The sequence below is a fragment of the Amphibalanus amphitrite genome, unplaced genomic scaffold (genome assembly GCF_019059575.1).
Source record: "Amphibalanus amphitrite isolate SeventyFive unplaced genomic scaffold, NRLGWU_Aamphi_draft 000498F_arrow, whole genome shotgun sequence".
In the NCBI taxonomy this organism is placed as follows: Eukaryota; Metazoa; Arthropoda; class Thecostraca; order Balanomorpha; family Balanidae; genus Amphibalanus; species Amphibalanus amphitrite.
In genome coordinates, this window is record NW_024881992.1 from 80531 (window position 1) to 105217 (window position 24687).

The 24687-nt window shown below is 52.6% G+C and overlaps 2 protein-coding genes across 3 annotated transcripts in view; both read left to right on the forward strand.

Moving 5' to 3' along the window:
* LOC122392719 (nuclear hormone receptor FTZ-F1-like) overlaps positions 1 to 3652 on the forward strand; it is a 31963-nt gene extending 28311 nt beyond the window's left edge. The window contains exon 7 of one of the 2 annotated variants that reach the window (XM_043387928.1): positions 128 to 1469. In XM_043387928.1, the coding sequence (XP_043243863.1) occupies positions 128 to 153 (26 nt within the window). In that variant the 3' untranslated portion in view covers positions 154 to 1469. Of the gene's footprint in view, positions 1 to 124 lie in introns of both variants that reach the window. The other variant, XM_043387927.1, reaches the window with a different exon arrangement.
* Positions 3653 to 8751: 5099 nt separating this feature from the next.
* Positions 8752 to 24687, forward strand: part of LOC122392717 (dual specificity protein kinase CLK2-like) — a 61118-nt gene continuing 45182 nt past the window's right edge. Inside the window, exon 1 of the mRNA XM_043387926.1 lies at positions 8752 to 9749. Coding sequence (XP_043243861.1) covers positions 8803 to 9749 — 947 coding nt within the window. The 5' untranslated portion in view covers positions 8752 to 8802. The remainder of the gene's footprint in view (positions 9750 to 24687) is intronic.

The window sequence follows — 24687 nt, forward strand, 5'->3', positions numbered from 1 at the left end:
TGCTGATCAGCATGTTATGTTTTTACGCTATTGCTCTAACGCTGATCTTCGCAATGTCCACCATCATTTTGTTTCAATTTTCATGCCGTATCCATTGGTTGACATTAAATAATTTTCCTCACAGCAGTCCTGGGACGATCGCCCTCCCACTGAACCTAGGCACGGCGAGTTGAGAATTGTCAAGTACAAACGCCGAGGCTAGCGCCGCGTGGTGGTCGATGAGCGAACCAGCGCTTACAACGACGGCCGCCGGCGGCGCTGCTGCAGTCTCACGTGTTCATTGGACTCTGTCCTGGATGGAGGGCCGGCCGGCGGGTGGGCCGGCTCGGCGACACTGTGACACCGACACTGTGTCAAACTGACACCGGTGTCTGACTGCGGGTAGCCCATGGCGGGCGGGCGGATGGCTGGCCGCCGGGCTCCGCGCAGGCGCAGTATTGTGATGTGATGCCACGCGTGCAACTAGATATTCTTTTTTCTCGCGCCGCGGAGGCAGGCGAATGCAACTAAGAGCACATGTGTGATTCTCCTGCGTGCGTTTTGTATGCGTCGGGAGTGTAGGTGTAAGCGGACGGTGTTCGTCCAAGTACGATAGTTGTTGATCATGTGTACGTAAATTCACCTCACGTACCTGAGAGTAAGGAACGCGCCGTTACGGAAATCCGTATTTTGCTACTGAAGGAACGCGAGTGACGGGAGCGCTGGACGCTACGGACTGCGACGGCTGCCTATGGTGCTGCCATCTGTGAAAGCTCTCAGCTATGGTGCTGCCACCTGCATGGGCTCAGCCCAGAGGCGCAGATGGCCTGGGATGGAACCACGCGTCGCGCACCCTTGACGGACCTCGAATGTTTCCATATTGTTACACACACAATCGCGCAGAGGGCGTACTAGACCCCGAGAGTTTGTGAGCGAGTGTGGTAGGATGCGCGGATAAAAGAGGGTTCGGGGGTGAAACTGTACCGCAGAGGTGGGCACCGGAACCCGAGGCGGGATGGGACCCCAGATGGTGTCGGTGTAGTCAGTGCTATTGCCCTGTGTTTGCATGCCTGTGTGTGTCTGTGTTTGTGTGAGTGTTTGCATGCACTTTGTGCTCGTGCGTAGCTTGTGTTTCTCTACCACTTTGTCGTCTACCTTTTCCCTGAGAATCGGTGACATCCGGGAACATAGGGCATTAATAGTACTGTGCGTCCGCGCCTTCTGAGCGCGAGTCCTCGGTCCTGGTGGTGGCTGGTGTCTGTGTGACTGTGGGGTCGGCGCGGCTCGCTGTAGTGGCCTGGTGGCTGCCTGCGGGTGAATGTGTGCGACTGACTGGGTGCGAATGTGAGTGTTTTATTGTAATATCGTACAGTGTTAACCCGCGCCCCGCTGGGGGTCCTGGATTTCCACGCCCTGCTGGGGGGGGGGGGGGGTGTTTGAACACCCCCCCTTGTAACTCGGCTCCTGGGCCACGTAGCGATACGCGGAAGGCGGCGTTCGAAAGAGCGTCAAAAATAATGACGAAATCACTTCGGTCAATTTTTTGGTCAGGTCAAAGGTCAGGTCACCAGAGGTCATTGAAGGCAAAATTTCGCCGATTTCCAGGTCGAATGTCGAAAATTTCCAAGAAGCCAACGCATAACTCGGGAACCAATAGAGCTACAGCGCCGCGGAAAAGCGCATTCGATAGCCCTATTAACGCCCTTTCTGAGTAATTCTCTCAGATTTGACCTAACGTCAACGGTTTTGCCTGCAGGGGGCAAAAACTGAAAAAATAGCCGATTTTTTCGAAAACAGTTTTTCTGCAATAACTTTTGACCCAAGCCTTGTACGAGCTTACTTTAACCGGCATCGTGTTCCTCTCGTCAAGACGCATCGAATGAACTATAACTTGACCTTGAAAGGTCAACTTGAAAATTTGACCTCAGGTCAAGGTCATGACCTGACCGGAAAGGGTCATATTGCATATCAGTCGATCCGTATCGTCGAGCTGAACACATCTAAGGCGTTTTCATCGCTCTAGCATGCGTCTATCAAAAGTTATTTGCGAAAAACTGTTAGATGCAATTAGTGACCTAAGATGACCTCAGGGCATAAACAAGGATCACGGACACCATTTTCATGTTCAGTGTGTCTAAACTACTTGTAATTCGGTGTTTGGGAGTGTTTATAATGTCTTTCATCCAAAAGAGGCGCATTTCAATTTTCTCCCATTGACTTATAATGGGGAGGTCGCAAAATTGACCTGACCTTAGGTCATCCATATCAAAATTCTGAGATATACATTTTGTACATGCTATTGCTCTTAGCAATCGCTGAAAGTTTCAAAGCGATCGGTCACTTGGTGTAGCTTTGACAGACATTGAAAGTTTTTATGAGGTGAGGTCACTTCAAGTGACCTGGTGACCTGACCTTGAATGACCTTGGTCTGAAATTTTCACAACATGTGTAGAATTGATGTATGATAAGGTGTACCAAAAACGGCGGCGCTCCGCGCCGCCGTTTTTGAGATATTCGCGAAAAACCACAAGGGGGGTGTTCAAACACCCCCCCCCCCAGCAGGGCGCGGGAAGGCTGTTTGGGCACAGAAGTGAAGGGCGTAACGTATGTTTTACGTCAATATGTTTTGATCCGAAGGGATAGCTTACTAATTTCGAAACTTCCCTTCAAAAAAGATATTAAAAACACCTAAAAATATTTCTTTTCTCGTTGTTTCCCTTCTGTGGGAAATTAGCTCTGTCCTAGAAATCCGATGACCAGTTGTAACATCCGATTATGTCGTTTTGAATTTCGATTTTATTGCCAAGGAGCACGAGACTGCCTTAGTAATATAAGCTTCGCTAGGTTCTAGTGTGCCCAAACATTGCCTTGGAATGAATTATGTGAGTTTGATTGTTTGGTTTTACACCATAGTATAGCTTTTACTATACAGGCGTCACTGTGAGTCGCGCTAATTTTAGCCAGTACGTGCTATGTGGTCTTACTAACAATGTGTATGTTTTTAGTGCCCTTGTTCTGTGTCTTTCTCGGTCGTTTCGGTGTGGCTGTGTCATACCGTACCCCGTGCTGTCCGGTATCTACCGTTTCCATGTCCCTGGCGAGCGCCCCGTGCGTTGTGTCCTAACAATCCCCCCCCTTCCCCCCTAGACCGCTGTGTTCAATGGTAGGTTAGCTGCCCGACCTCTGCTCAGACGAGCCGTCACTGACGCCACAAGGCGCATCAGTGACGTATTTTCGTCTGATAGCAGTGGTCGGTCGAGTAGGCTCCGCTAGTCAGTGGCTATTGGTTACTAGTCAGTCCCACACTGTGTTCGGTCTGCTCCCACCCCCGACCCCCTGCCTCCCACCGTTTAGGGCCGTGGGCTCCCCCCCCCCCCACCGTTGGGTGAGCCAGCGGTGGTAGCTGGGTCACCTTGTTTGTATGTGTGTGTGTGTCCCCTGCTGATGGGTCCCGGTGTCCACCTCTGCGCTACAGTAACTCTCCGAGGGAGGCGGAATGATTGTCTGCGCGCACGTCTGAGCGTCTGTCTGCTGTCTGCGGTAACTGCGCGCGATGTCTGCGCGCGCGGCGGTGCACTAGCCTAGAGCACACATTGTCTTAGTGGTTTGTCCGCGAGCGGCAGGCGATTTACCGTGGTAGTCGTCGAAATACAGCTATATCACCGATCGTGAACACCGCGAGTTTGACAAGGAGAGAGGAGAGGAGAGGGAAGTTAAGGAGAGAAAGAGATGTCAGAAAAGAAACTGAGAAAGTGAGGGAATAGGCCGACGGCACTACGCCCCCATCGATGAATGGGGCAACGTGCTTCCTGTAGGAAGCTTATTTTCATCGATACAAGTAGGCTTTATTGTGGTCAGGTCACATTATGTGACCAGGCATTTATTTACCTGTGCAAGGACGGTGGCCCGATTGTAACACATGGAGTCAGGAGGGGCGTTTTGGACGTCACCCTCTAACTCTTCAGCCTGGGCCGCGGCTTCTGTGATTTATGTCCGGAAGAGATGCATTTATTTTTTTCTTTTTACTTACGGAGAGGTCGCAAAATTATCTTAGGTCGCCCGTCGCCGAGATATAAACTGAGATTTTCCTTGCGTCACCGATGAGATATTTCCTCTCGCTCGCCTATTTTGAGATTGCATAGTTGCACCCAATTACCGTCGTCATGCTGAGATGGGCACGGTAGGTATGCCGTTACTAAGAGATCAACATAAGGCCGTCGGGCTGAGTTGGGCAATGGGCACCGTCCACTATCCGCCGGTGCCGCAGTTGGCAGGGGCGCTACGTTCCACCGCTCCCCGATCTCCCGCACATCACTCCGCCATCAGCAGGCGCTGATGTGTGACATCACGCTCCTTTCCCGGCCAGTGAACACGTCATAACCCGGCGGGTCGTCCATGTTTCAGTCTCTGACCACCGCGAGCAGCCTGCATTCGCGAGCAGCCGACCGGCGGCCACACCGCCGATTTGCATGTCGTGAAACGGTGTTCTGGCGGCCGGGGAGTGGTCCTTCGAGATCGGTCAGATGATATACGTACCGTGAGTCGGTACCGCCGGTCACTCCGCAGAAATGGCACCGCAGAGGTGCGCCCGCGTGCTCGGTGTTCCAGCAATGTGGAGAGACTATTCTGGGCACGCCAGCGTTCGCGGAAAGGTTGCGTGGTCAGATGGGTGCACCTGGCGATTGGATCTACCTTTTGAGCGAGATTGCCCGAGGGTTCGCCGCTCGGGCGGCAGCGACCGGGTGATCTCATGTGGCTATGCTTGTGGGGACGGCCATCACATGGCTCAGAATTCCAGCTTCTTGGTGAGATGAGCATCTCAATCTATGTGCTATGCATAACACCCTTTCGCCTCATCGCTGCTCCCTCTGTCTCAGTCCGTCGCTGCTTGAACGCCACCTAGCGGTCAAAGTAAGAACATCCTCAGACCGACATATTGATTAAACCAGTTACCGTCTACTGGGACGATAAATCTGCCATAAATCGAATATCCATACAACTGGTTATAGGCCATCCATGGATCTTATGAGTGTAAAAACGGCTATGTTTGAAGCAAAAACCTGAATCATGACATCATCTAACGTTCATTCGGAAAGCGCAATTAACTGCCTAGGGGAAAGTGGGGTAAGACGGTCAGGGTAGGTAAGACGGGCACCCCTTCTGCAGACCAAACCAATAGCGCTACGAGCGAGAAAAATTAGGACCAGAATTGCCTTTCCCACTACACACCACCATTGAAGTCTGGTGAATTTGTGTTCAGTCGATAATCTTTTATTTTGATTTCTTTAAAACACTCATTTCACTGAAAACATCCATAATGTATTGTGCAAGCTTTTGTGTGCAACACTATAGAGTTAAAAACTCGCAATCATTTGTGGTACACTCATATGCCACCAGTGCTCATTTACCGCGGATTTGCTTTGTCTGCATAAAATTGTCCACAGAGAAAAATCGTGCTGAGCTTCTGACATTGAGTTTGGGGTAAGACGGGCAACTATGAATCCAATGGGTCCAGGGTCTGTAAAAGTGAAAATATTTTTGTTGCTGTAGGAAAAAAAGAAGCATTTCTAATCAGAATATGTTCGATTCCGATACTCACAGACATGTTAGCAATATTCCTTCGGCACAGTTTATTCTCGAATAATGAATGTGAAAAACGGTTCTACATGGCTTCTGAACTATAGGGCCTATATACGAGCATACGCCATCTGCACGAATCTCGTATACTGCCATTTCTGAAGCACTTGAGACCAACGCGCGACTGTATCAATGTGGCTAATCTCGGACATTTGTTGCGAGCTGTGCTGACTGCTGGTCGGTGAAAGAAGCTGGCCGTCTTGCCCTACCCATGTGACCGTCTTCCCCCATGGGGTGGGGTGAGACGGTTTTTTGCAAGGTTTTGCAAAATAGCTGCAGTTTATTTGTTGAATCAGGTCTAAGTCTCATCTTCTGGCAAATGGAAGCAAAATGTCTACAAAAGGTTTTCACCAAGTTTCCCGTTTCTATGATGTTTCTAACCGGCCGAAAAATGGCTCCAAATTTAAGGTGCCCGTCTTACCCCACTTTCCCCTACTTGGTGCTACGCTTCTTTGGATATGGACTGGTATTGACTTGTGTCCTGTATCCAGGGCTGGGGCAAGGGTTGTGGCGTCCCAGACGCGGCGTCGTTTCTTTACGGAGAACAAAATCGGAACACCAGACAGACGACAAATACAAATAATCCAGCCTTTTGGGAGCTGTTCGGCTGTCAGTTTCCGATCTGACAGTACTCGATTCACATGGACAATCGCGGCAGTGGCGGCGCGGGGCTGCCTCTCAGGGGTGACGGCCGGCACTGTCCCTCCTTTCTCGGCACGGGTCGGCCGCCGGCTGCTGTGCCTGTGACCATATCGGCAGATTGATAGACATCAGGGGCCGGTGGAAGACGCAGCTGGCCGGCCGGTCGGGGTGGAACAGGACGGCACCCGACTACGTGATAGCTAGGGATTCAGCACATCTTTACCACATCAGAAACAATGTTATAATTGATCTAATTCTACATGCATTGCGGATCAAGAAACACAAGCACAAGCAAGTGACGCTGTCATTCATTTCCTCATTCAATACCCCGAAAGTTCATATATTTCTTTAAAGAAGGGCGCATGCAACCATGATTTACGCCTCTACGTAGCCCAATGTTTTCGTACCTAATAATTACTTATCTGGTTTATGGACATAGACAATATGCAAACATACACATCGCTTTACGTAGGCATGAATTCATAGCGATACTGTAGAAGTCTAAGGGATGCTCATTCGTCGAATACTGAGCATTTCTCATTACGATCAAGCGTCTATTCTGCATCAGCTCATATAATTGGCTGGAGCGATACAGATTAATGCATGGGTCACGGTTATCTAATTTTAGTTTCATTCATTTAAGCCATTCTAACTATGCAGACCTAAACTATGCGGTTCAACTTTGGGATTTGTGTTTTCTGAGTTAATTCACTTGTTGTCATCGGCACTTAACTAGCATTACTCGATGGCTGTGTGTTGGCGTAACGTTTTCACCTCAAAGCATTCACAGGTTCTTTACTTACCGCACAGTTTTAAAACGCACGGTTCATTTCGCCGGGGCATACCTAACGCCCCACTTCAGTTTAATTTCCGTTCGTCATAAATGTTGGCCGTGAATGTTAACTTCGGAGAATAGCTGGCTATAACTTTGCTAGACGACTTTAGTCGCATACACATTTGCCGCCGTCTTTGGAGTGAGCCGGACACACCCGAGTCCGACAAATCGATCACTTATAAAGGTAGGTAGGTGCTATTCGCTGGCTCGTTGAATAAAACAACCATTTTAATTTTCATGCTGAACAAAACCTAACCATTTTATTCAGCCCCATGCCCATCACCGAACTAAAGATTCCTTTTTAAAACCATACGTTTATCACAATGACAAATGCCAATTGAAATTGTATGCAAAGACGAAAAAGATAAGAATCGGACAGTGTGGGATTGCTGATCGGATCGTTGGTTACCTTTCGACATCGACATATACGGCGTTCGACCTATACTGCGCTTTAGTATCGGGGCGGTCTGCCCCGCCTGATCAGGAATTCGAATTCCGCGGTTTGTCTTCCGACTGTAGGGTCCGACAGTGCAGGTCGTATATGTCCCGGTTGATGATATCGAGCAAATAAAACTGATCAGGTATCGGCAGCACAGATAAGCAGCTCCGCTTATCAAAAGGTGCCGATGTCATTTATAATACAATTTGATTGATAGTTCTCCTACTGGAACCTATATTTATGTATGCGTTAGCGTATGGGTAGCTACATCACTGAGTCTGCAGCCATATAGGAATGTCAAAACTCAAAAGCACTATTGATTCTTTCTTAACAGTTGCCATCTCAAGGTCCTACTCCATTTTACTTATATCATAGGTAGGGGAAGCCGGGGGAAGCCCGGCATAGTAAGTTCTTTTTCATTTTTTATGACATACCTATTACCTGGCGACTTGCGTGATGTACCTATAAAATGTTGATATCCTGTTAGCTAGATAAGTTAATTGGCCGTATTGTCCTAAAAACTTGGTATTGTGGAAATAGTATAAAGTTGCGAAATTCGAGTTTTAAAAAAGTATAATTTTTCTGGGGTAAGCCCGGGATAGGGGTAACGCCGGCCACCTCTCCAGCGCTTTACAACGAGTTGATGAAACCATTATGTGTCTTTCAAATATTGACGGAAAGTGAAATATTAAGGTACTCTTTAGCTCTGGACATCTTAGAGTTTATGTCACTACTGGTATTTTAGCTAGCGTCTATCACATATAGAGCACAGGTCGATGAAAATCGCATTGCAAAATTGACAAAAAATGTGTGCTTCAACATTCCTTAAAATTTTCTGAGAAGTGGAAGCGATTGTTTTATATTTATACTCCGATCCCCTTGAAATATTACCTATCCACCAAATTTGCACGGGGGTGACATTCTCTTATGGGTCCACCTCCCCGGTCAATTAGGTGTTTCTGAGTGCCATAGGAGCCAAGAGTTACGGGAGTGTATCCATCCCCTTCAGCCGTCCGCAGTATGAAAAATGCTCTCGCCTGGCGAGAGTAAAGACGTGGTATAAAGATAGAGACCCTGTCAAACAGCTGCTGTCTGTCTGTACTCGTGTTGCACGGGCCGGACGTCTGCCCGTCCGTGCCGGTCTGCCGTGCCGGCGGCGGTCGGCGCGGGGGGCGGACGACTGTGGCGCTCCGGTCGGTCAGCCGGCGGCCGGCCGGCCAGCAGTGCGCCGTGAGCCTCGGTGCCGCGCGGACCGCCCGTCCGGCACGCCATGACCATCTCACAGATCCAGCGCAGCTCGACGGGCCGCGGCCCGGCCGGCAAGCCGCCGCCGCCCGAGCACCTGACCAAGCCGCCGTCCAGCGGCGCGCCGCGGCCCGTGCCGACCCCCGAGGTACCCCGGCGCCGTGCCCCGACCTCCGGCGGCGGCGCCGGCCTCTGCGGCCTGCAGAGCTGCTTCTGTCAGCGGGCATCCAAAGAGCGCGCCTCCAGCGGCAAGAGACCCGAGAGCACAGCCTCTGCCGCCTCCGACGCCTCTCCGAGCCGCCCGGCCGACTCGGGCCTGCAGCTCTTCTCCCGCAGCAGCTCCGGCTATGACTCCCTGCGCTCCCGCAGCGGAGCTGGATACGACTCATTCCGCTCCCGCGGCGGAACCGGCTACGACTCTCTTCGCTCGCGCAGTGGCATCGGCTACGATTCGCTTCGCTCTCGCAGCGGAGCGGGCAGCCTGCGTCTGACGGCCCGTGAGCGCGAGGAACGTGGTCTGAAGACGCCGAGCGTCGCCTCCTCGCAGAGCCGCTCCCAGAAGGAGCCGTGGCTGCCGCCGTCACCGCGGCCGAGCAGCCGCGACTCCTGGAGCAGCCACGCGCGTCAGGCAGGCCGCGACTCGTGGGGATCGGACGCCTCCATCGGCTCGGTGGGCTCTTCGACCCGCACCACCCGCGAGCCCATCTGGGCCTACAACTGGGACGGCCGCTCTGACGGCCGCGGAGACACGCTCTCCAGCCGCGGAGACACCATCTCCAGTCGAGGCGACGCCACGCCTCTGAAGGAGACGCGCTGGCGAGACTCGGTGGCCGCCTGGAAGAACAGCGCCTTCTTCTCGTGGCACCGTCCGTCTGCCGAGGTCGGCTGGTCGCCGGCGGCCTCCCCGCGTCGACCGGCCGCCGCTTCCGACGCGTCTCCGGCCACCCAGCGCCGCGCCGCCCGCCAGCACCGGTGAGTACCTGCCGTTCAGCGTTTATTGTATATCTGTCCCTCGGTATCTGTTCTAAACACCTGTATCTCAGTACCTGTCCTTCAGTACCTAACTGTCTCTCAGCACATGTCACTCAGACACTCAGTGCCCGTCTCTCTTCCCTCAGTACCCGTCCCTCGTCCCTCAGTAGGTACCCGTACCTGAATCATGAATGCTCACTTCTTCAGTATCCTGTACCTCAGTTTTCAGTACCTGTCCCTCAAGTACCTGTCCCTCAGTCCCTCAGTACTTGTCCCTCACTCAGTACCTGTTCCTCATTACCTGCAGGCAGATGTGTTCCTGATGGCACCATCCCCGCTTCCCAGCCCTCCCACCGTCCCCGTGGCAGCTCTCATTTGTTTGATGGAACCAAATGGGCCGTTACAACAAACCCTGACAAGTGGCACTATTCTCTGGTCTAGTGACGCACCGTTCGCGTGTCGCTGGCAGTTACAGGCCGCCTCGTCGGTCACGAGTTAATCACCGTCCGTTTGGGGAACGGTTGGCCTCTGGGCCGGCCAGCTGCCTGGCCAGGTGCGTGGTCCCACGCGCTTTGAGTCACCTGGGTATGATTTGAGCTGCCGCGCAGCACGACCTTACTTGGTGTGGCGCCGTGACTAGCACCCACGGATTATCACACGCAGAGGGTGGAGGCGATGGAGGGAGGGGAGGGATAGACGACCGAGAGGGACAGGTGAACAGATCTCCCCAGAGGAGCTGATGAGTATTAGCCAGCTCATGGTCCAATGATTTCTTAATGTCGCGCCGATGGGCCAGACGGTCCCCGGACACTGCAGCATGTTATTGGGGATGAGGGGGATGGGGGGTGAGCACTGAACACACACTTGGAGAAATGTCGACTGGGAACTGAAACGCAGATAAGCAAGCAGCCCATCCATTTTCTCATGTGGCCTGTGGGCATGTGAGCCATGGGGTTTATTGTATTGACTCTCGCTGGACCTGCCCAAAGCGGTTCGCAATATTAATTCAAAATGACTTCAACTAAATGTATCGAAGTAAATTGGGTCGCCAATGGGGAGGGACATGCCGAATTGCGTTGTGTCACAGTTCGGGCGGCTTCCAGAAGCTGGACAGTCAGTGGCACTCGGAACGATAGTTGTTGGATTGATGGTCAATGGTGCATGATGATGATGGTCTGGCCGGTCTTCATGTGAGCTGCATATATTCACACTGTCGAAATGTGGATCAAGTAGATGTAGATTGAGGGATTCAACCGGAAGAGCGGTACTGTCACCAACCCGGGCTTGGCTGTTACGGCGATCATGAACGAGATGCGTCCATACATCAGCAATGACAAAAGAAAGGGACATGAATTTCTTGCCTGGTAGAAATCCAGCTGTTCAAATACGAGCACATGTCATTTCGTTGATCCAACTGCCATAGTCACTTTGGTGCGCGTCACGGTTAATAAAACGGCTAATTGCTACAAGATATTCGTATACCGCATGTCCATATCCTCGTCTGTCCGTCTATCCTCTATCTGTCTGTACGTCTATTCGCTTATCATTTTACGGGCATTTTATCCGTTTGTCCTATCGTCCGTTTGTCTGTTTGTCAGTACTTATGCCCGTCGGTGTTTTAATTATGCATGAGTAAATACAAACCGGCATATACAGAGCCAGTACAATATCTTAATGTGATCATACGGTTTCAAACAGCAACAAAATTACACCAGCAGTGTAGCAAAAACAAACTATAAGGCATAGAGGTATAGTCTAGAGCGCCTCGCGGCGCGTGCAGAAGACGACCCAGTCAGGTTAGCTCAGCAGCAGCGGTGTTTGAGCTGCTCTGACAGCACGGCGGTTGGGTGTGCCGATGAGTGACTCAAACCATGCGCTGGCGGTGGCGGTGGCTAAGGCTGTTGGTGCTGACACAGAAGTAAACGGAGGCCGATGGAGCCGGTGCGGGAGAGAACGGCGGGTCCCATTAGAGCATCGGAAGTGTCTGGTATAGAAAAAAAATATTTTCAGTTATTGGCACACGTTCATAGACGTTATGCATTTTATGCTTGGAGCACAAGTCAGTGCTGCACGATTGGCATGTCAGAGCACAGTTCTGCTGCCTTGTGATTAACAGCCGTCCAGTATGCCCCGGCGCCTCGAGCCCCTGCCCCGCTCTAGGGCGTACCAACGAGGACCTAAGAGCGCCAGGGAGTCCAGTACCCCTGCTCCGTCCTCGGCTCTAGCTCTGGTCAAATGAAACCACTCTCAGAGATGAGAACGGGGCTGACGGTTTCTGTGACCGGCGTCCTAACCGGGAGGTTTGGGCCACCCACCCCCGGTGATCCTAAATAAATAAAAAGATGCTTTCATTAAATGTCCCCGTCAATAAGTTTTACTTTTGTCGCGCAAGGTCGAAAATTTAACTTCAAATTTCATTCGAACAGAAATATATTATTCATCTTATTTCATGGTGCATGATTGAGTTTACCAAAATACATATGGGCCCAAGTGACCTCCATGAAGCAAGCTGTTGGCCGCTTATGCGGTTCCTGGGCTCTAAGAGAGATCGAGGTAGATACCAGCTACGAGTATTATTCTCATTGTCGAGAAAATAATATGAAACATGGCATCGGCCCATACCTCCGGGGCCATGGCCCATACCTCCCGGTGCATTTTGATGGGTCGAAAAAGCACATGATTTATTGAAAGTTATCTCGGGACAAAATAGTTGATCCCAGATGCCTAATATCAGGCACACGTTGCAGGCGAAAGGCAATTTCACATACACAAAGTGAAAAACCGAGTCTAGCCACTGCCCACTGGAAGAAAATTGCCTTTTCACAAAACCGGCCCATACCTCCCGGGTCTCCCCTACCCACAACCACAATTGTGGTTTGTGGGTTGTAAATGATTCTGTGAGCCTATGTTATTGTTATGTAGGTAACCTGGATCACTTGGTGGCGTAAACGCCGTTTACTTCACCGATCGCTCCCATAGACGGATCCAGACATGCGGTCTCGGACGCTGCAGAAAGGAGGGGGACATGCCCCCGAAAGGTGCCTCCAAATTCCAAAAACTCGCCGGAGATCGATTCCTTATGCACTGCTGTGTACTTTAAAACAAATTTTTTTTCGGGTAACAGTTTTTGAGTTTTCTTTTTATCTAGAAAAAGGACAGATCTTCATCGATTCTGGCCGCTGCGAGGGGACCAGTTGCCGCAATGCTTGCCCCCCCCCCCCCCCCCCGGATACGCCAGTCTTCGCTCCATCGTTTCAACAACGCCACGTTTCAGTTCGATCATTTCTGTTCGCTATGCTTCTGCGCTTTCTCTTATACCTACTGGTCACGTATATCGGCACTAACTTCGACGAGATCAGGGGGTGTCGAAGTCTAGTAGGAAAATCTGGCAAATTCCCTGCGTGACGTCACGTCGGGACTGACCGACGGCACCTTGCACTGAAAGATACCGCAGAACGGCTATTTTTGAAAAATGATTAAAAATACTTTTGTGCTGTTTTGACACATAAAACGCTTATCAGCATGCTCCTCATCATGTGATAAAGCCATATCCGTGGTCGAAAATAGCTGAGCCCCTCCCAATTTCCAACCACCGACCTCATAAGCAAAGGATGTAAGCGTAATCCTTAAGGGTGACTTTCCAATACATAATCGTACATATGCGTCCTTATGGAAATCGGTAGTGTGGCGATTGGCGACGCGCGCGACATCTGTGTGGCGACCAAGTGGCGACTGTGGCGACACCTGGTGGCTGCTTTTCTGCTGTATGTAGGCATAGGGGTTTTGCCAGTTATGGTTCCTACTGCTACACAACTATGTTGACCCAATACTAGAAAGTTATTTTGCCAGTAAAAGGCAAGCAAATTGAAAGTCAATTTATAAAATTGCTTATTTATGATAACGAGAAAATAATAAAGAAGTTTTGATTGAATATTTATTAAAATATCCAACCGTGAAACTATATTCTGGTAGGTTTAGTAGAAATTAGTCCGTGCAACCTTGTATTTAGGGCCTTGGACGAGATCTTCGAAGAGGCTTATCGTTTGTCACCACCATCCATTTCTGTGAACGTGACAAAATTATACGGAGCGCTTGTTTTGGCCGCGGCCGCGGATCCGAATGCCAAATAGAGATTATCGACTGGCCACTGTTTGCAGCGCGATCCGGTTCTGGACCGTGATGGATGCCCTATCCGTCCACAGACATTCATCACAGCCAGTGGCGTATCCAGGATCTTGAAAAGGGGGAGGCCAAACCTGCTCAAGGGGCCCACCCTTACCTTAGGGGCCCCAGTAGTGGCGTACTTAACCCACGCCCATATGCGGTTCTTTGCCTTTTTCACCCATATGAGGGAGCCTTTTTAGGCACACTCGGCAATCTAAAAAAGGAAAGAAAAACGTGAAAAGCCATTGATATCGATAGCTCTGCACGTAGTTACGATTTATTTCAGCAGTAGGCATACAGTTTTTTTTTTTTTTTGCTTTGGTCGTCGCCAGGGCCACTAACGATTATCAAAACCAAATGTTTTGTCATTTTTACGATTGTAACATTTTTCGAAGGGCAGATGTCAATCTCTTAGTGGCTTGCGCTGTTTGAGGGCTGATACCCTTAACTTTGAAGGGCCCGACTCTGGTTGAGCTCTGATCTAGACTCTGATGGCCCTAGTCCACATTGGCCTCACTCCGACCTCTGAAGGCTCATTCTGGCCTCTGAAAGCCCCACACCGGGAGGCGGCAACAGAGTGAACCTCGCTGGCCTCCGGGTCCCATAATGGCCTCAGGAGACCCATGCTATGGCTGACCTCATAGGGCCCCCCGCTGGCTCTTGGGAGTCTTTGAGTCAGTCTGACGACCTTATACCGCTCTCGAACCCACGCCGGTCTCTAGAAGCCCATGATGCCCCCTGAGGGTCCCACGCCGGCCTTTAAGGGCCACTCCTACCTCAGGGGGCCAAAACATGCATAAGTCCTGAAAAGTGGCTGCCAAGGCCCTCGAGGTGGCCTCTAATGGCCCGACGCCAGCCTATGAAGGCCCGCGCTGGCTTCTGAGGGCCCAGTACCAGACTCTGAAGTCTGAAGTCAGATGACAGATGGTCCCACGCTGGCCTCAGATGGTTCACGCTGGTCACAGAGTGCCTTTACACTGGCCTAAAAGGGCTTACCATTGTCTTCAGAGGGCCCCAAGCTAGTCTCGGTGGCCAATGGGCCTCAGTCTGACCTAAGAAGGCCCCATGTCGCTGGGCTTAAAAGATCCCACGCTGGACATAGACGGCCCCATGCTGAACATAGAGGGTCCCACACTGGCCTTACAAGGCCCCTCACTGGCCTTAGAAGGCCCCACACTGGCCTTAGAGACCCCACAATGGCCTTAGAGGGCCCCACGCTGGCCTTAGAGGGTTGAGCGCTGGCTCCTTAGGGCTCTACACCAGCGTCAAAGGATCCCACGCTCGAGTCTAAGCTTCTTTAGGGCCGCCAAAGCGACCTCTGAGGGCCCACGCTAGCCTCTGGGGGCTCGGCCTTAGCCTCTGAGGGCTTATGAGGGCCATCAAATGGCATTTTAAGATAGTTTGACGCAGTTTGACTTTATTTATGCTTGGGCCAGTACTTTAAATGAGGCCCTGAAGGTCGTTTCTCTTGGGACACTCAAGCAGGCACGTACCCAGGATTTCGCCCAGGAGGGGGCCACCTACTCTCAAAGGGCCCACGGGCCACCCGGATGCCGCTGTCAACCAAGGCAGGGGCGTATCCAGAACATTTCGATGAGAAGATTGGGCACATTGGGTCCGGTCCCCCTTGCAGACGGGCCCCTCTGTCCGTCTGTCTGTCTGTCTGTCTGTCTGTCTGTCTGTCTGTCTGTCTGTCTGTCTGTCTGTCTGTCTGTCTGTCTGTCTAAGCCCTGAGAAAATGTGCAAAATTGGCAGGTAAAAATATAATTTTTACTCAAGAAGTATGCATAAAATGCACGGTATTTTATGAGGAAGTGAAGCGAGCGAGCGCCTCACAGTCACCTGTGCTAGTCCCCCAGAGGTGTCGGTGAAAGGCCGTCAGATGCGCTGGTGTGGGGTCCTCACAGGCGCCGTTGTGGGGGCCTTAGGGCTTAGAGACACTGGTGGGGGCCATCACTTAGGCATGTGTGGGGCCCTGAAAGTTACTGGTGGCCCTTCATAGGCCGGCAAGGGACCCTCAGAGGTCGGTGAGAGGCCCTCAGAGTCACTGGTAAGTGACCGTCAGATGCGCTGCATAGGGCCCTCGGAGGTGCCGGTGTGGGGGCTCTCAGAGCCGCCGAAGGCCGAAGTAGCCGAAGTAGTAGGCACTGGTGTGGGGCCCATAGAGGTGGCAGTGGAGGTCCTCGCAGGCGCCGTTGTGAGGGCACTCAGAAACACCGGTGTGGGCCGTGGGGCCATAGCAAACGGGTATGGGCCCTTACTTACATCTGATCTCTTATTGGCCGGCAAGAGCCCTCAGGGCCGGCAAGGTCCCTCAGAACCTGGCGTGAGGCCCTTCTGGAGATAAGTGTGGCTACACAAGAGCCCATGGGGTGTTCTCACAAGCCCTGTGGTCTCCTTTTCAGTTAAAGCGTTGCCAGCGCGGGCCCTCTGCCGCCAATTGGCACCGCAGGGCCTCTTGGGCCCGAGGGCACCCTAAACCCTATACTGGACACGTGCCCCCTCGCCCCTGGCCATACCATTGAATCCGAGTGATCACGGGCCGTTCAGGTACCTAATCAGGGGCCTCTCAGGTGACCAGGGCCTTTCAATTGACCAAGGGTCTTTCAATTGACCAGGGGCCCACCAGGTGACCAGGGGACCCTCTGATAACCAGAGGACGGTTATACCAGGGGCTCCACGGGTAACTAAGGGCCTTTATGTGACTGCAGCGGCCCTTCATATTACCAGGTACTCCCCAGTTAAATGGGCCCTTCAGGTGACCAGGGTTTCTTCAGATCACTGGTCAGGGGTCACCCAGGGGATCAGAGGCCCCTCAGGTAGCTAGGGGCCCCTTATATAACTAGGGGCCCCTCAGGTAACCAGGGGCCCCTCAGATAACCAGGGGTCCTCATATCCCAAGAGGCCCCACTGGTAACTAGAGGTCTTTCAGATAATCAGGGGCCCCTCAGGTAAGCAGCGGCCCCCCAGGAAACCAGGGGCCCCTCAGGTAAGCAGCAGCCCCTCAGATAGCCATGGGCCCCTCAGATAACCAGGGCCCCCGGGCCCCGTAGCCAGGGGCCCCTCAGGTAACCAGGAGTCCTTCAGATAACCAGGGACCAGTCAGGCAGCCAAGGCCCCCCTCAGATAACCAGGGGCCCCTCAGATAACCAGGGGCTCCTCAGATAACCAGGGGCCCCTCAGGTAACCAGGGGCCCCTCAGATAACCGTGGGCCCTCATATAACCAGGGCCCCTCAGATAACCAGGGACCCCTCAGGTGACCAAGGGGACCCTCAGGTAACCAGGGCGCCTCTCAGGGCCCCCATGGCCCCCCTTGGGTACGTCACTGCACTCAAGTGACCCAAAGGGCCCACTTGCATGCTTGATGCCAAAGGGGGAGGCCATGGCCTCTTGGCCTCCCCCCTGGATACGCCACTGATCACAGCCGTCCACCGGCTCCAGTCGGGGCAAAACTGCCCGCTTCTGGTCGGTAACCGAGTCGCGCTTCACCCTGCTTGTCGCGCGGTCAGCAGGGCCAACGAGGTGGAGACAGGGGTAAATAGTAGTGGTGTCAATCGGAACTTGAATCTTCGGAATTCCGATTTTGTCCAATGTCCAAGTCGGAATTCGGTTGGACAATGACAGCAGGCTTTGGACAACTTTGGACAATCGCTTGCTACACGTCATCATTTTTATAAAGTAATCGTGTTTAACATCGATTGGCTATTAGAAAGCACAGCTTTCGATATGATTACCACTTTTGAGCTGGTAACGATACATTTAAATAACTTTGTTGAGTGTAAACTATTGCGTAGATGTTGGACATCTTTGGACAAATGGCTGGCTTGGACATTTTTGGACGGACGGTCGACGTAAGTATTGGACATTGGACAGACATTGGACATATGTTTTCTGAAATTGACATCACTAGTAAATAGCCAACAGCGCTTCCGATAAGAATTCGTGCAATAGTCAATACTGCATAAATCAATTGCAACAGGAAACAAGGTGCGTCGTTTAAATGATATTTGTGTCATATACCTTCGACATTATCCCGTAGTTTGGTGTGAATGACGCTCAGCTGTTTATTTTGTTGCTAGGCCATCAGTTCTGCAAACACACTCTCCTTATCTGGTGCAATCGGCCGCAGCACTCCCACGTGCCTATAAGCGGCGGTCAGCCGGATTCTTTTATCCCGTCGATAGGCCGCCATGACATCACCGCCGTTCTCATTTTCCTCGGGGCTCGTTTGTGGTTCAGTAAGCCTCCATGAGCTCATTGCTGCCATGATAATAGGCATGGCATACCGTGATTCCAATGCGGCCTGTCTTGGCATTACATCGCAGCCGACATTCAATAACGCTTGAAGCTATGATTGTAGCATAGCTGTATAATTTGTTTATTTATTTGTATAAGTATACATAAATATATTTGTAGTACACATACACACGTATATGCCTTTCTCGTATCAGACCAATACGCAGTGCCGTTTTTTCTTTCTTTTTTTTTTGCCCATGAACGCCGAATGCACTAGCGCGGGATTCTCAGTCACAGTGCCTACGCCCTACGTTCACCGCCTTTGAAACTCAGTGCTCAGAGTTCACTGCTTATGATACGTACACTCAGCGCTCGTCGCCGACAGCTGGTCACTGCACTAGGCAGGGGGGGGGAGGGGGAGGCGGTGCGCAGCCGTCGACAGCTTAGCTATCTGATCCCGTCACCAGATCGGGGCCGCCGCGCCGCGCCGTGGCCAGGACATGGTGTCACGTGTCACACGGCCTTATGGAGAAGGGACTCGGATACACTACACGAACCGGCCATGCATGGTCTTACAGGTGAACAGCGAGGCCGCACCACGGCTTTTAGGTCTGGTCAAGGGAAGCCTCGTTCAGAAATCAGATGCATTTGATTATATATTTATCAATTCGTCGTGCCCAGTTCCTAGCCCTGTTGAGCCGCTGCCAGCAGCCCATGATTTCTCACGACTTCGGAATACCCCTAACGAACAGCCGCTTATGTATGGCGTCATAGCATCTGGCGCTTATGGCGTTTGGGAAAGTCCGAAAGGTGTAAAAAGGTCCGTGGCCGCCGTCGTGACGTCGCTGCCTGGCTCGGGGTTCCGGTTAGGTTGGATTTGTGAGTACACCAATCTACAATACCAATTAATCAATAATCATCATCTGCGCTAAGCATTATAAAAATAAACAAGACTGCGCGCCCTACAGTTGACATTGCTCTGATCCCGGCTTGCGGGACGGCGCCTCCCGTGTTGGTGCGTCAGTGTTGGTGATGGGACCTCGGCCGGTGGTACGCAGAGACCCCCTAACGGTCCTCTTATCACCGGCTGTTTTTGTCAACACCTGCACAAACAGCCGCCCACTCGACCGGCTGAGTTACGCAGCGTACAGCTGTGGAGGACGAGAAGTGAGTGAAAAACGCGATCGATAATTAGGGCGGGTGTCCCCTCCCAGCTGCGTAATGCATTGAGATGGAATCGGGCACTTACCTACGCCAGAGCACTTGTGTAGAGAACGTAAACAACATTGTGACTGCAAAGGTTTTCGCCACTTACGTCCAAAGGCTATGCCTACATTAATTTTTGCCTTTTTGGCTCATTATATACTTTGTCCCGTTGTCAACAATGGCTTGGGACTATCATGACTTATTCATCGGTAATTATGCCTCGCCTACCTGTGGCAACCACTCGAGCTTTCATCGCTCGATTAATCCATCGAGTCTTCGGAGTCTCCAGGACCGGCCACCTGTCCACCTCGACCCTCGGGCCGGCCTGTCGGCACCGGGACCAGCAGACTCTCCCTAATACCCAACGGTGACATTCCACGTCCCGGCCACCGGCGCGCATTGCCATGCATCTGATGGTGGCCGGCAGACGGTCGGCCCAGCTATATACTGCTCCGAGACTGACAGATCGGTCGGCGACGCTGTCGGAACGGGCCGCGAAATGAGACGCTCTGTCCGTCCGTGCCACCGGCTGTCTGTATGTCTGTGTGTCTGTGTTTGTGTGCTTCTGTCTCATGTCTGTCTGTCGTGTCTGTATGTCTGTCTGGCGTATGTCTGCCTATCAGTTAGTCTGTGTGTCTGTCTGTCTGTCTGTCTGTCTGTCTGTCTATATGTAGGTATGCCTGTCTGTCTGTGTGTCTGTCGCGTCTGTCTGTCCATCCAGAGTTGACCGATCTCGATGCAACTCGAAACTCCGCTCCGTGACCCATCAGCTACCAGACGGTAGTTTAAGTCGTGGCCGGCCGCTGCAAGCTGCAGAGACCAGTAGTCCAATCAGCTAAATGATGAACTTAATGATGCCGCACGCTAGTAATATGATATGCCCATCTTCGGGCAGACGGCATATCCGTCAACATTTGATTAAAAAGCCGCATGATGTTTATTTTGCTGATACCAGTGAATGAGCGTTCTGAAACTGAAATACTCCTTTGTAATCGGCGGTTGCACAACGTCGCATTGTTGCATGCACGATCTGTGGCGTAGACGCGGAGGGCTAGGACCTGCTTTCCTACGCTGCTGCATCTCCTCTGGTCTGTATTTCAAACGCGTTCGACGCGCTGTGCAAGCGCAGTAGCCTGTGACGCAAATGTGGCGCATGTTTGCTAAACGCGGCGCAGTTGAGCGTCCGGTCAGGTTTCAGGGCTCGGTATATATTGGAGGCAATATCGGCGCGGCGTCGGCTCCGGTTATGTACTCGGTTGCTACGCTCCGGGCATTGGAAACTTGGGCTGCTGTAACTGAGAGTAGCACTGCCCGGGAGCTCCAGTATCCGAGCTGGTGGAACGCTGTAGCCTCTGCGGGAAGGGGGGCGATGAGGCAGTCTGGCACAAGGAGCACTGGGTGCGCCGGAGTGGTCCTCCCCCTCCCCCCGCCGGTCGGCCCGCTTGGGTCGTCTCCGGGTGGGATATTGTCCAGCCAGCCGGCAGCAATAGGCCGGTTTGTCAGCGGCCGACGGCCCGTTATGCCGCCAGCTGCACATCGATTTTACGTCAAAACTTCTGGACGATTCGGCGGCGCGACTGCCGGACATGGTCCGCCGCCTCCAGTGGTCTCCGAAGCCGGGTCACTGAGCGAGCACTGCCAGAGAACTCCGCCCAGGTCACCGTGAGAGTCCTCGGACGTATGAGCCATGTCGCGAGGGCTAAATCTGCGCCCGGCCGACCCCGTTCACTTCAAGTGCCACTCACCAAGTGTGACATGACATTGCGTCGATTTCCCATAATTGCATCTCTTTTACTTACTCGACTCGACGTTTCTTTTCAGTTCTGCATCCTGCAGTTGAACCATCTATGCACGTTTTGATGCGGCTCCACGGCTATAGATTTATAGAATGTTAGTGGTTCCTACAGTTAGTTTCGCTTCGCCTCGTATGTCATAGCCGGGAAGGGCGCTGACAAATGATGCTTTAATTGCAACGAACAAATGATCCAACTGATCCGGTATTCACAGGATTACCTTGCTCGGATATACATTCGTCGATCGTTAACTTGTTAACCGCAGAAGAAAAAGAAATCTGGCAGAATATTGATTTCGCGTTATGCAAGCTGGACTTGTTTTGGTAAGCTAGAAAAAAAAATTAGCAAAGATCGTATTTGGTTTTCAGCTAACTCGATAAAACAGTTGATGGGCATTTTAGTCCACATCAAAGGCGCCGGATTAAATTCGGGAGTCTATTTTTCGTCGCAAAGTAAATTATCTACAATATGTTGGCTATCTTACGATAATAATTACGGAACAGATAAGATCTTTTATATGACTTGGGTTTACCAGCCTTGTCATTGACTGACAACATTTGCTGATCGTATGCATAATACCTACAGGACAATGACTGACAACAATTGACGATCAAGGCCTACGTAGTGTCCAGATAACATGCAGAGCAACATCGTTGGGAGTCGCAGCAGGTGGAGGGCCTCGGGATGCGGCCCGTCTATCACACTCACAAACCGTGGCCGTCAATGTCACACAAGACGTCAATGATGCCACCCATCGCCTGCCTGTCGGATCCTGACGTCCGCCTATCAAAGTATATCAGTGCAGCTGTGGGGACATGGCTGGAGTCTGTTCCTGGAAGCCCTCCGTGTCAGTGTCAACACATGACCGGGAGGGCCACTGATGGCTGCTCCTGCTCGGTCCCGGACTGATCGGAATCAGATCAGACCACCCAGTGTTGCCGCTTGGGGAGGCCGGTAGACGCCGGAGAGTGGCGCGTGACACGTGTTAGACCGTTCAATGTTCATTCAGCAGTCCGCACCTGAGCGGACGGCTGTTCTGTATCCAGCTGCGGGCGCCGTCCGTCCCTCTGAGACCGTCAGGCGGGCACCGAGTCGGTCCTGCGTGGTGGTCATCGGTGCCGCTATCGCGTCTGCGAGTGACCACTCGATCCGGCTCACCGGCCCCGGGGCCCGATAGCCCTATCTGTGCCGGCTGTGTGTCCGGTTCCTGCAGTGACCGGGTGGCCGCGGATGGATGGATAGAACCGATCGCAGTCCCGGCGGCGGAGGGTGGAGGGCGGAGGGCAGGGTGTGTCCCGGCAGCACGGCAGAAGGCGGCTATCGGCCCCAGATCAACTGCAGACGGGAACGGTCGGATCCGCCCCGGCGGGCCGCCGCTGCCGACAATAAGCCGAGCCGCGGGCGCATCAGACACTCAGACAGTAACCAACCGAACGAGCCCCTGCCGCCACCAAACGCTACCCGAGCTCATTTCAAAACCCACCGACAGCGACCCGAACCCCTGACGCTTACGACACGGCACAGTCCCAGTCTCAGTCACACAGTCACAGTCACACAGTCACAGTCACACAGTCACAGTCACACAGTCACAGTCAGTCACGCTTGCGACTCGGCCCAGCCACGGGAGCCCCGGAGATGACCTCAGGGGAGATTCTCAGACAATGGCCAGAGCTGGATCAGTGGTTTGAGAGAGCCTTGATGACTTTGGGGTATGCAAATTGCACACGCTATTTGAGTTGTCGCTGGCAACCGCAAATTACGTGGGCTTGACCGCGTACTCCTGGGGATAGTCGAGCTCTGTATTCCGAAAGACTGTGTTGAAACAGTCTTTACCAAGTTAGATGAGGTCATTACGATATGTAGATAAAGGGCTGCTGGATGGCGGTTCTGGAGCATAACTTAACCCAATTCAGTGGAGGTCAATCAAGATGTATTTTAGTTAGTTTATCTATTCCCCTCTGAAGTGCAAGAGTTTGTGCCCTAGAATGCGATGCTTGACGACACAATGGATCAACTTCGATCAAACTCAACGCTATCAAGATTGCATCAAATTCAACATTGTCCTATGCATGGCCAATCTTGCTATTTTCGAAATTCGTGCTCAGAATTTCTAATCGATCTATCCAACTATCGATCCAAACCATGAATATAATCCCTCGACTAGTCATCTATCCGCTGTGGCCACACACCAGCACAAAAGGTGAGCTACCTATATTGTATAGCTGACTCTAGGTATATGATGTAGTTCCCCGGCCCAGCGTGTGTTTTACCATGACAACAAGTCCTATACGGTCGGTCTTTGATCTGCGTTCCTGACATGTTCCTTACCCAGTGCTGTTGGGCGGTGCAGTGGTAGGCGACCGAGCGAGGATAACGATGCGATGCAGGCCACGTTTAACCTCGCCGGGGCCGGTATTTCTTTGCCATCGATGTCAGTGCGGCTGTCGTACAGGTACCCGCTCTGCTACTGACAATTGAGCTCTGTCATGAGACCAGACGGTGTAAAGTGCAGCAGTGGCTCCCCACGCTTGGCATCCACCTCACCTCACCAGTCGCCGGCCGGGCTAGTGCGCACAGAGGGCGGCATATATAACGAGCTGCACACTGGACACAGATCGACAAAAACCGCTACCCCGCCCCCACCCGCGGCAGGACTGACCGCGCGAAGGACGGAACGTTTTCGTTTTTCCTGTCGGTTGCCCTGCAGTAGTGATAGGGTACCCGCTCCCCGGAAGAGCACCGGCCACCCACCCCGGCTCTCAAGACGACCGCTCACCAACCGCGCCTGGCTTCCCGTTGCTTCCTGCCGCATTGGCGGGATATCTTACAAGCTCGGATGTCATGAATTCAATCCATACGAAGCCCACCAGTCAGCCCACGATGCGGTATCGCTCACGGAGTGCCGTCAGACCCGATTGACGTTTCCGGCTGGCATTCTCGGGCCTCATGTTGAAGCGGCGCTCAGCAGTCCGCACGTGACCACACGAGTTCACTAATTGGGCGCCGATGCCGCTCAGAAATGCCAGCAAACGGCGCAAAAGCCACGGAACGGCATTCATTATCCTTGTCGGCACGAAGTTCGGCACGCCAGGGGCCGTAGCTCGTTCGTATCCCACGATTCGACTGTGGGTCATGTATTCGGCCCGGATAGTTAATTGCTCGGGCGGGAACATGCGATCGGGAGCGTCGCCGTCGTGAGCACCCCGTCACGCTCCCAGTGGGCCGCAGCGGCCGCCGGAACTGCAGCTGTGCCTGAGGGGACGGCAGAGTCGCCGCGGTCGTGTCACCGGAAGGCTCGGATCAGCGGAGGCCGATCTGCGGTGCCTCGTGGAACGCGTCGGCATCTGTTGCCGAGGTCCATCGATGGAGCTGGCGCGCAGTGGGGGTTCCGGCTGAGGCAGCTCACCGACTCCGGCTGCTAAGATCTCGGAGATATGGATTTGAAAATCAGCATTCCTGAGCGTCATGCCGCCGTGAGGCCCGCGCTGACGTCTGTTTTCTCCCGGGGCTGGCAGCGGTCGGCGGCTCCCGAGTCCGG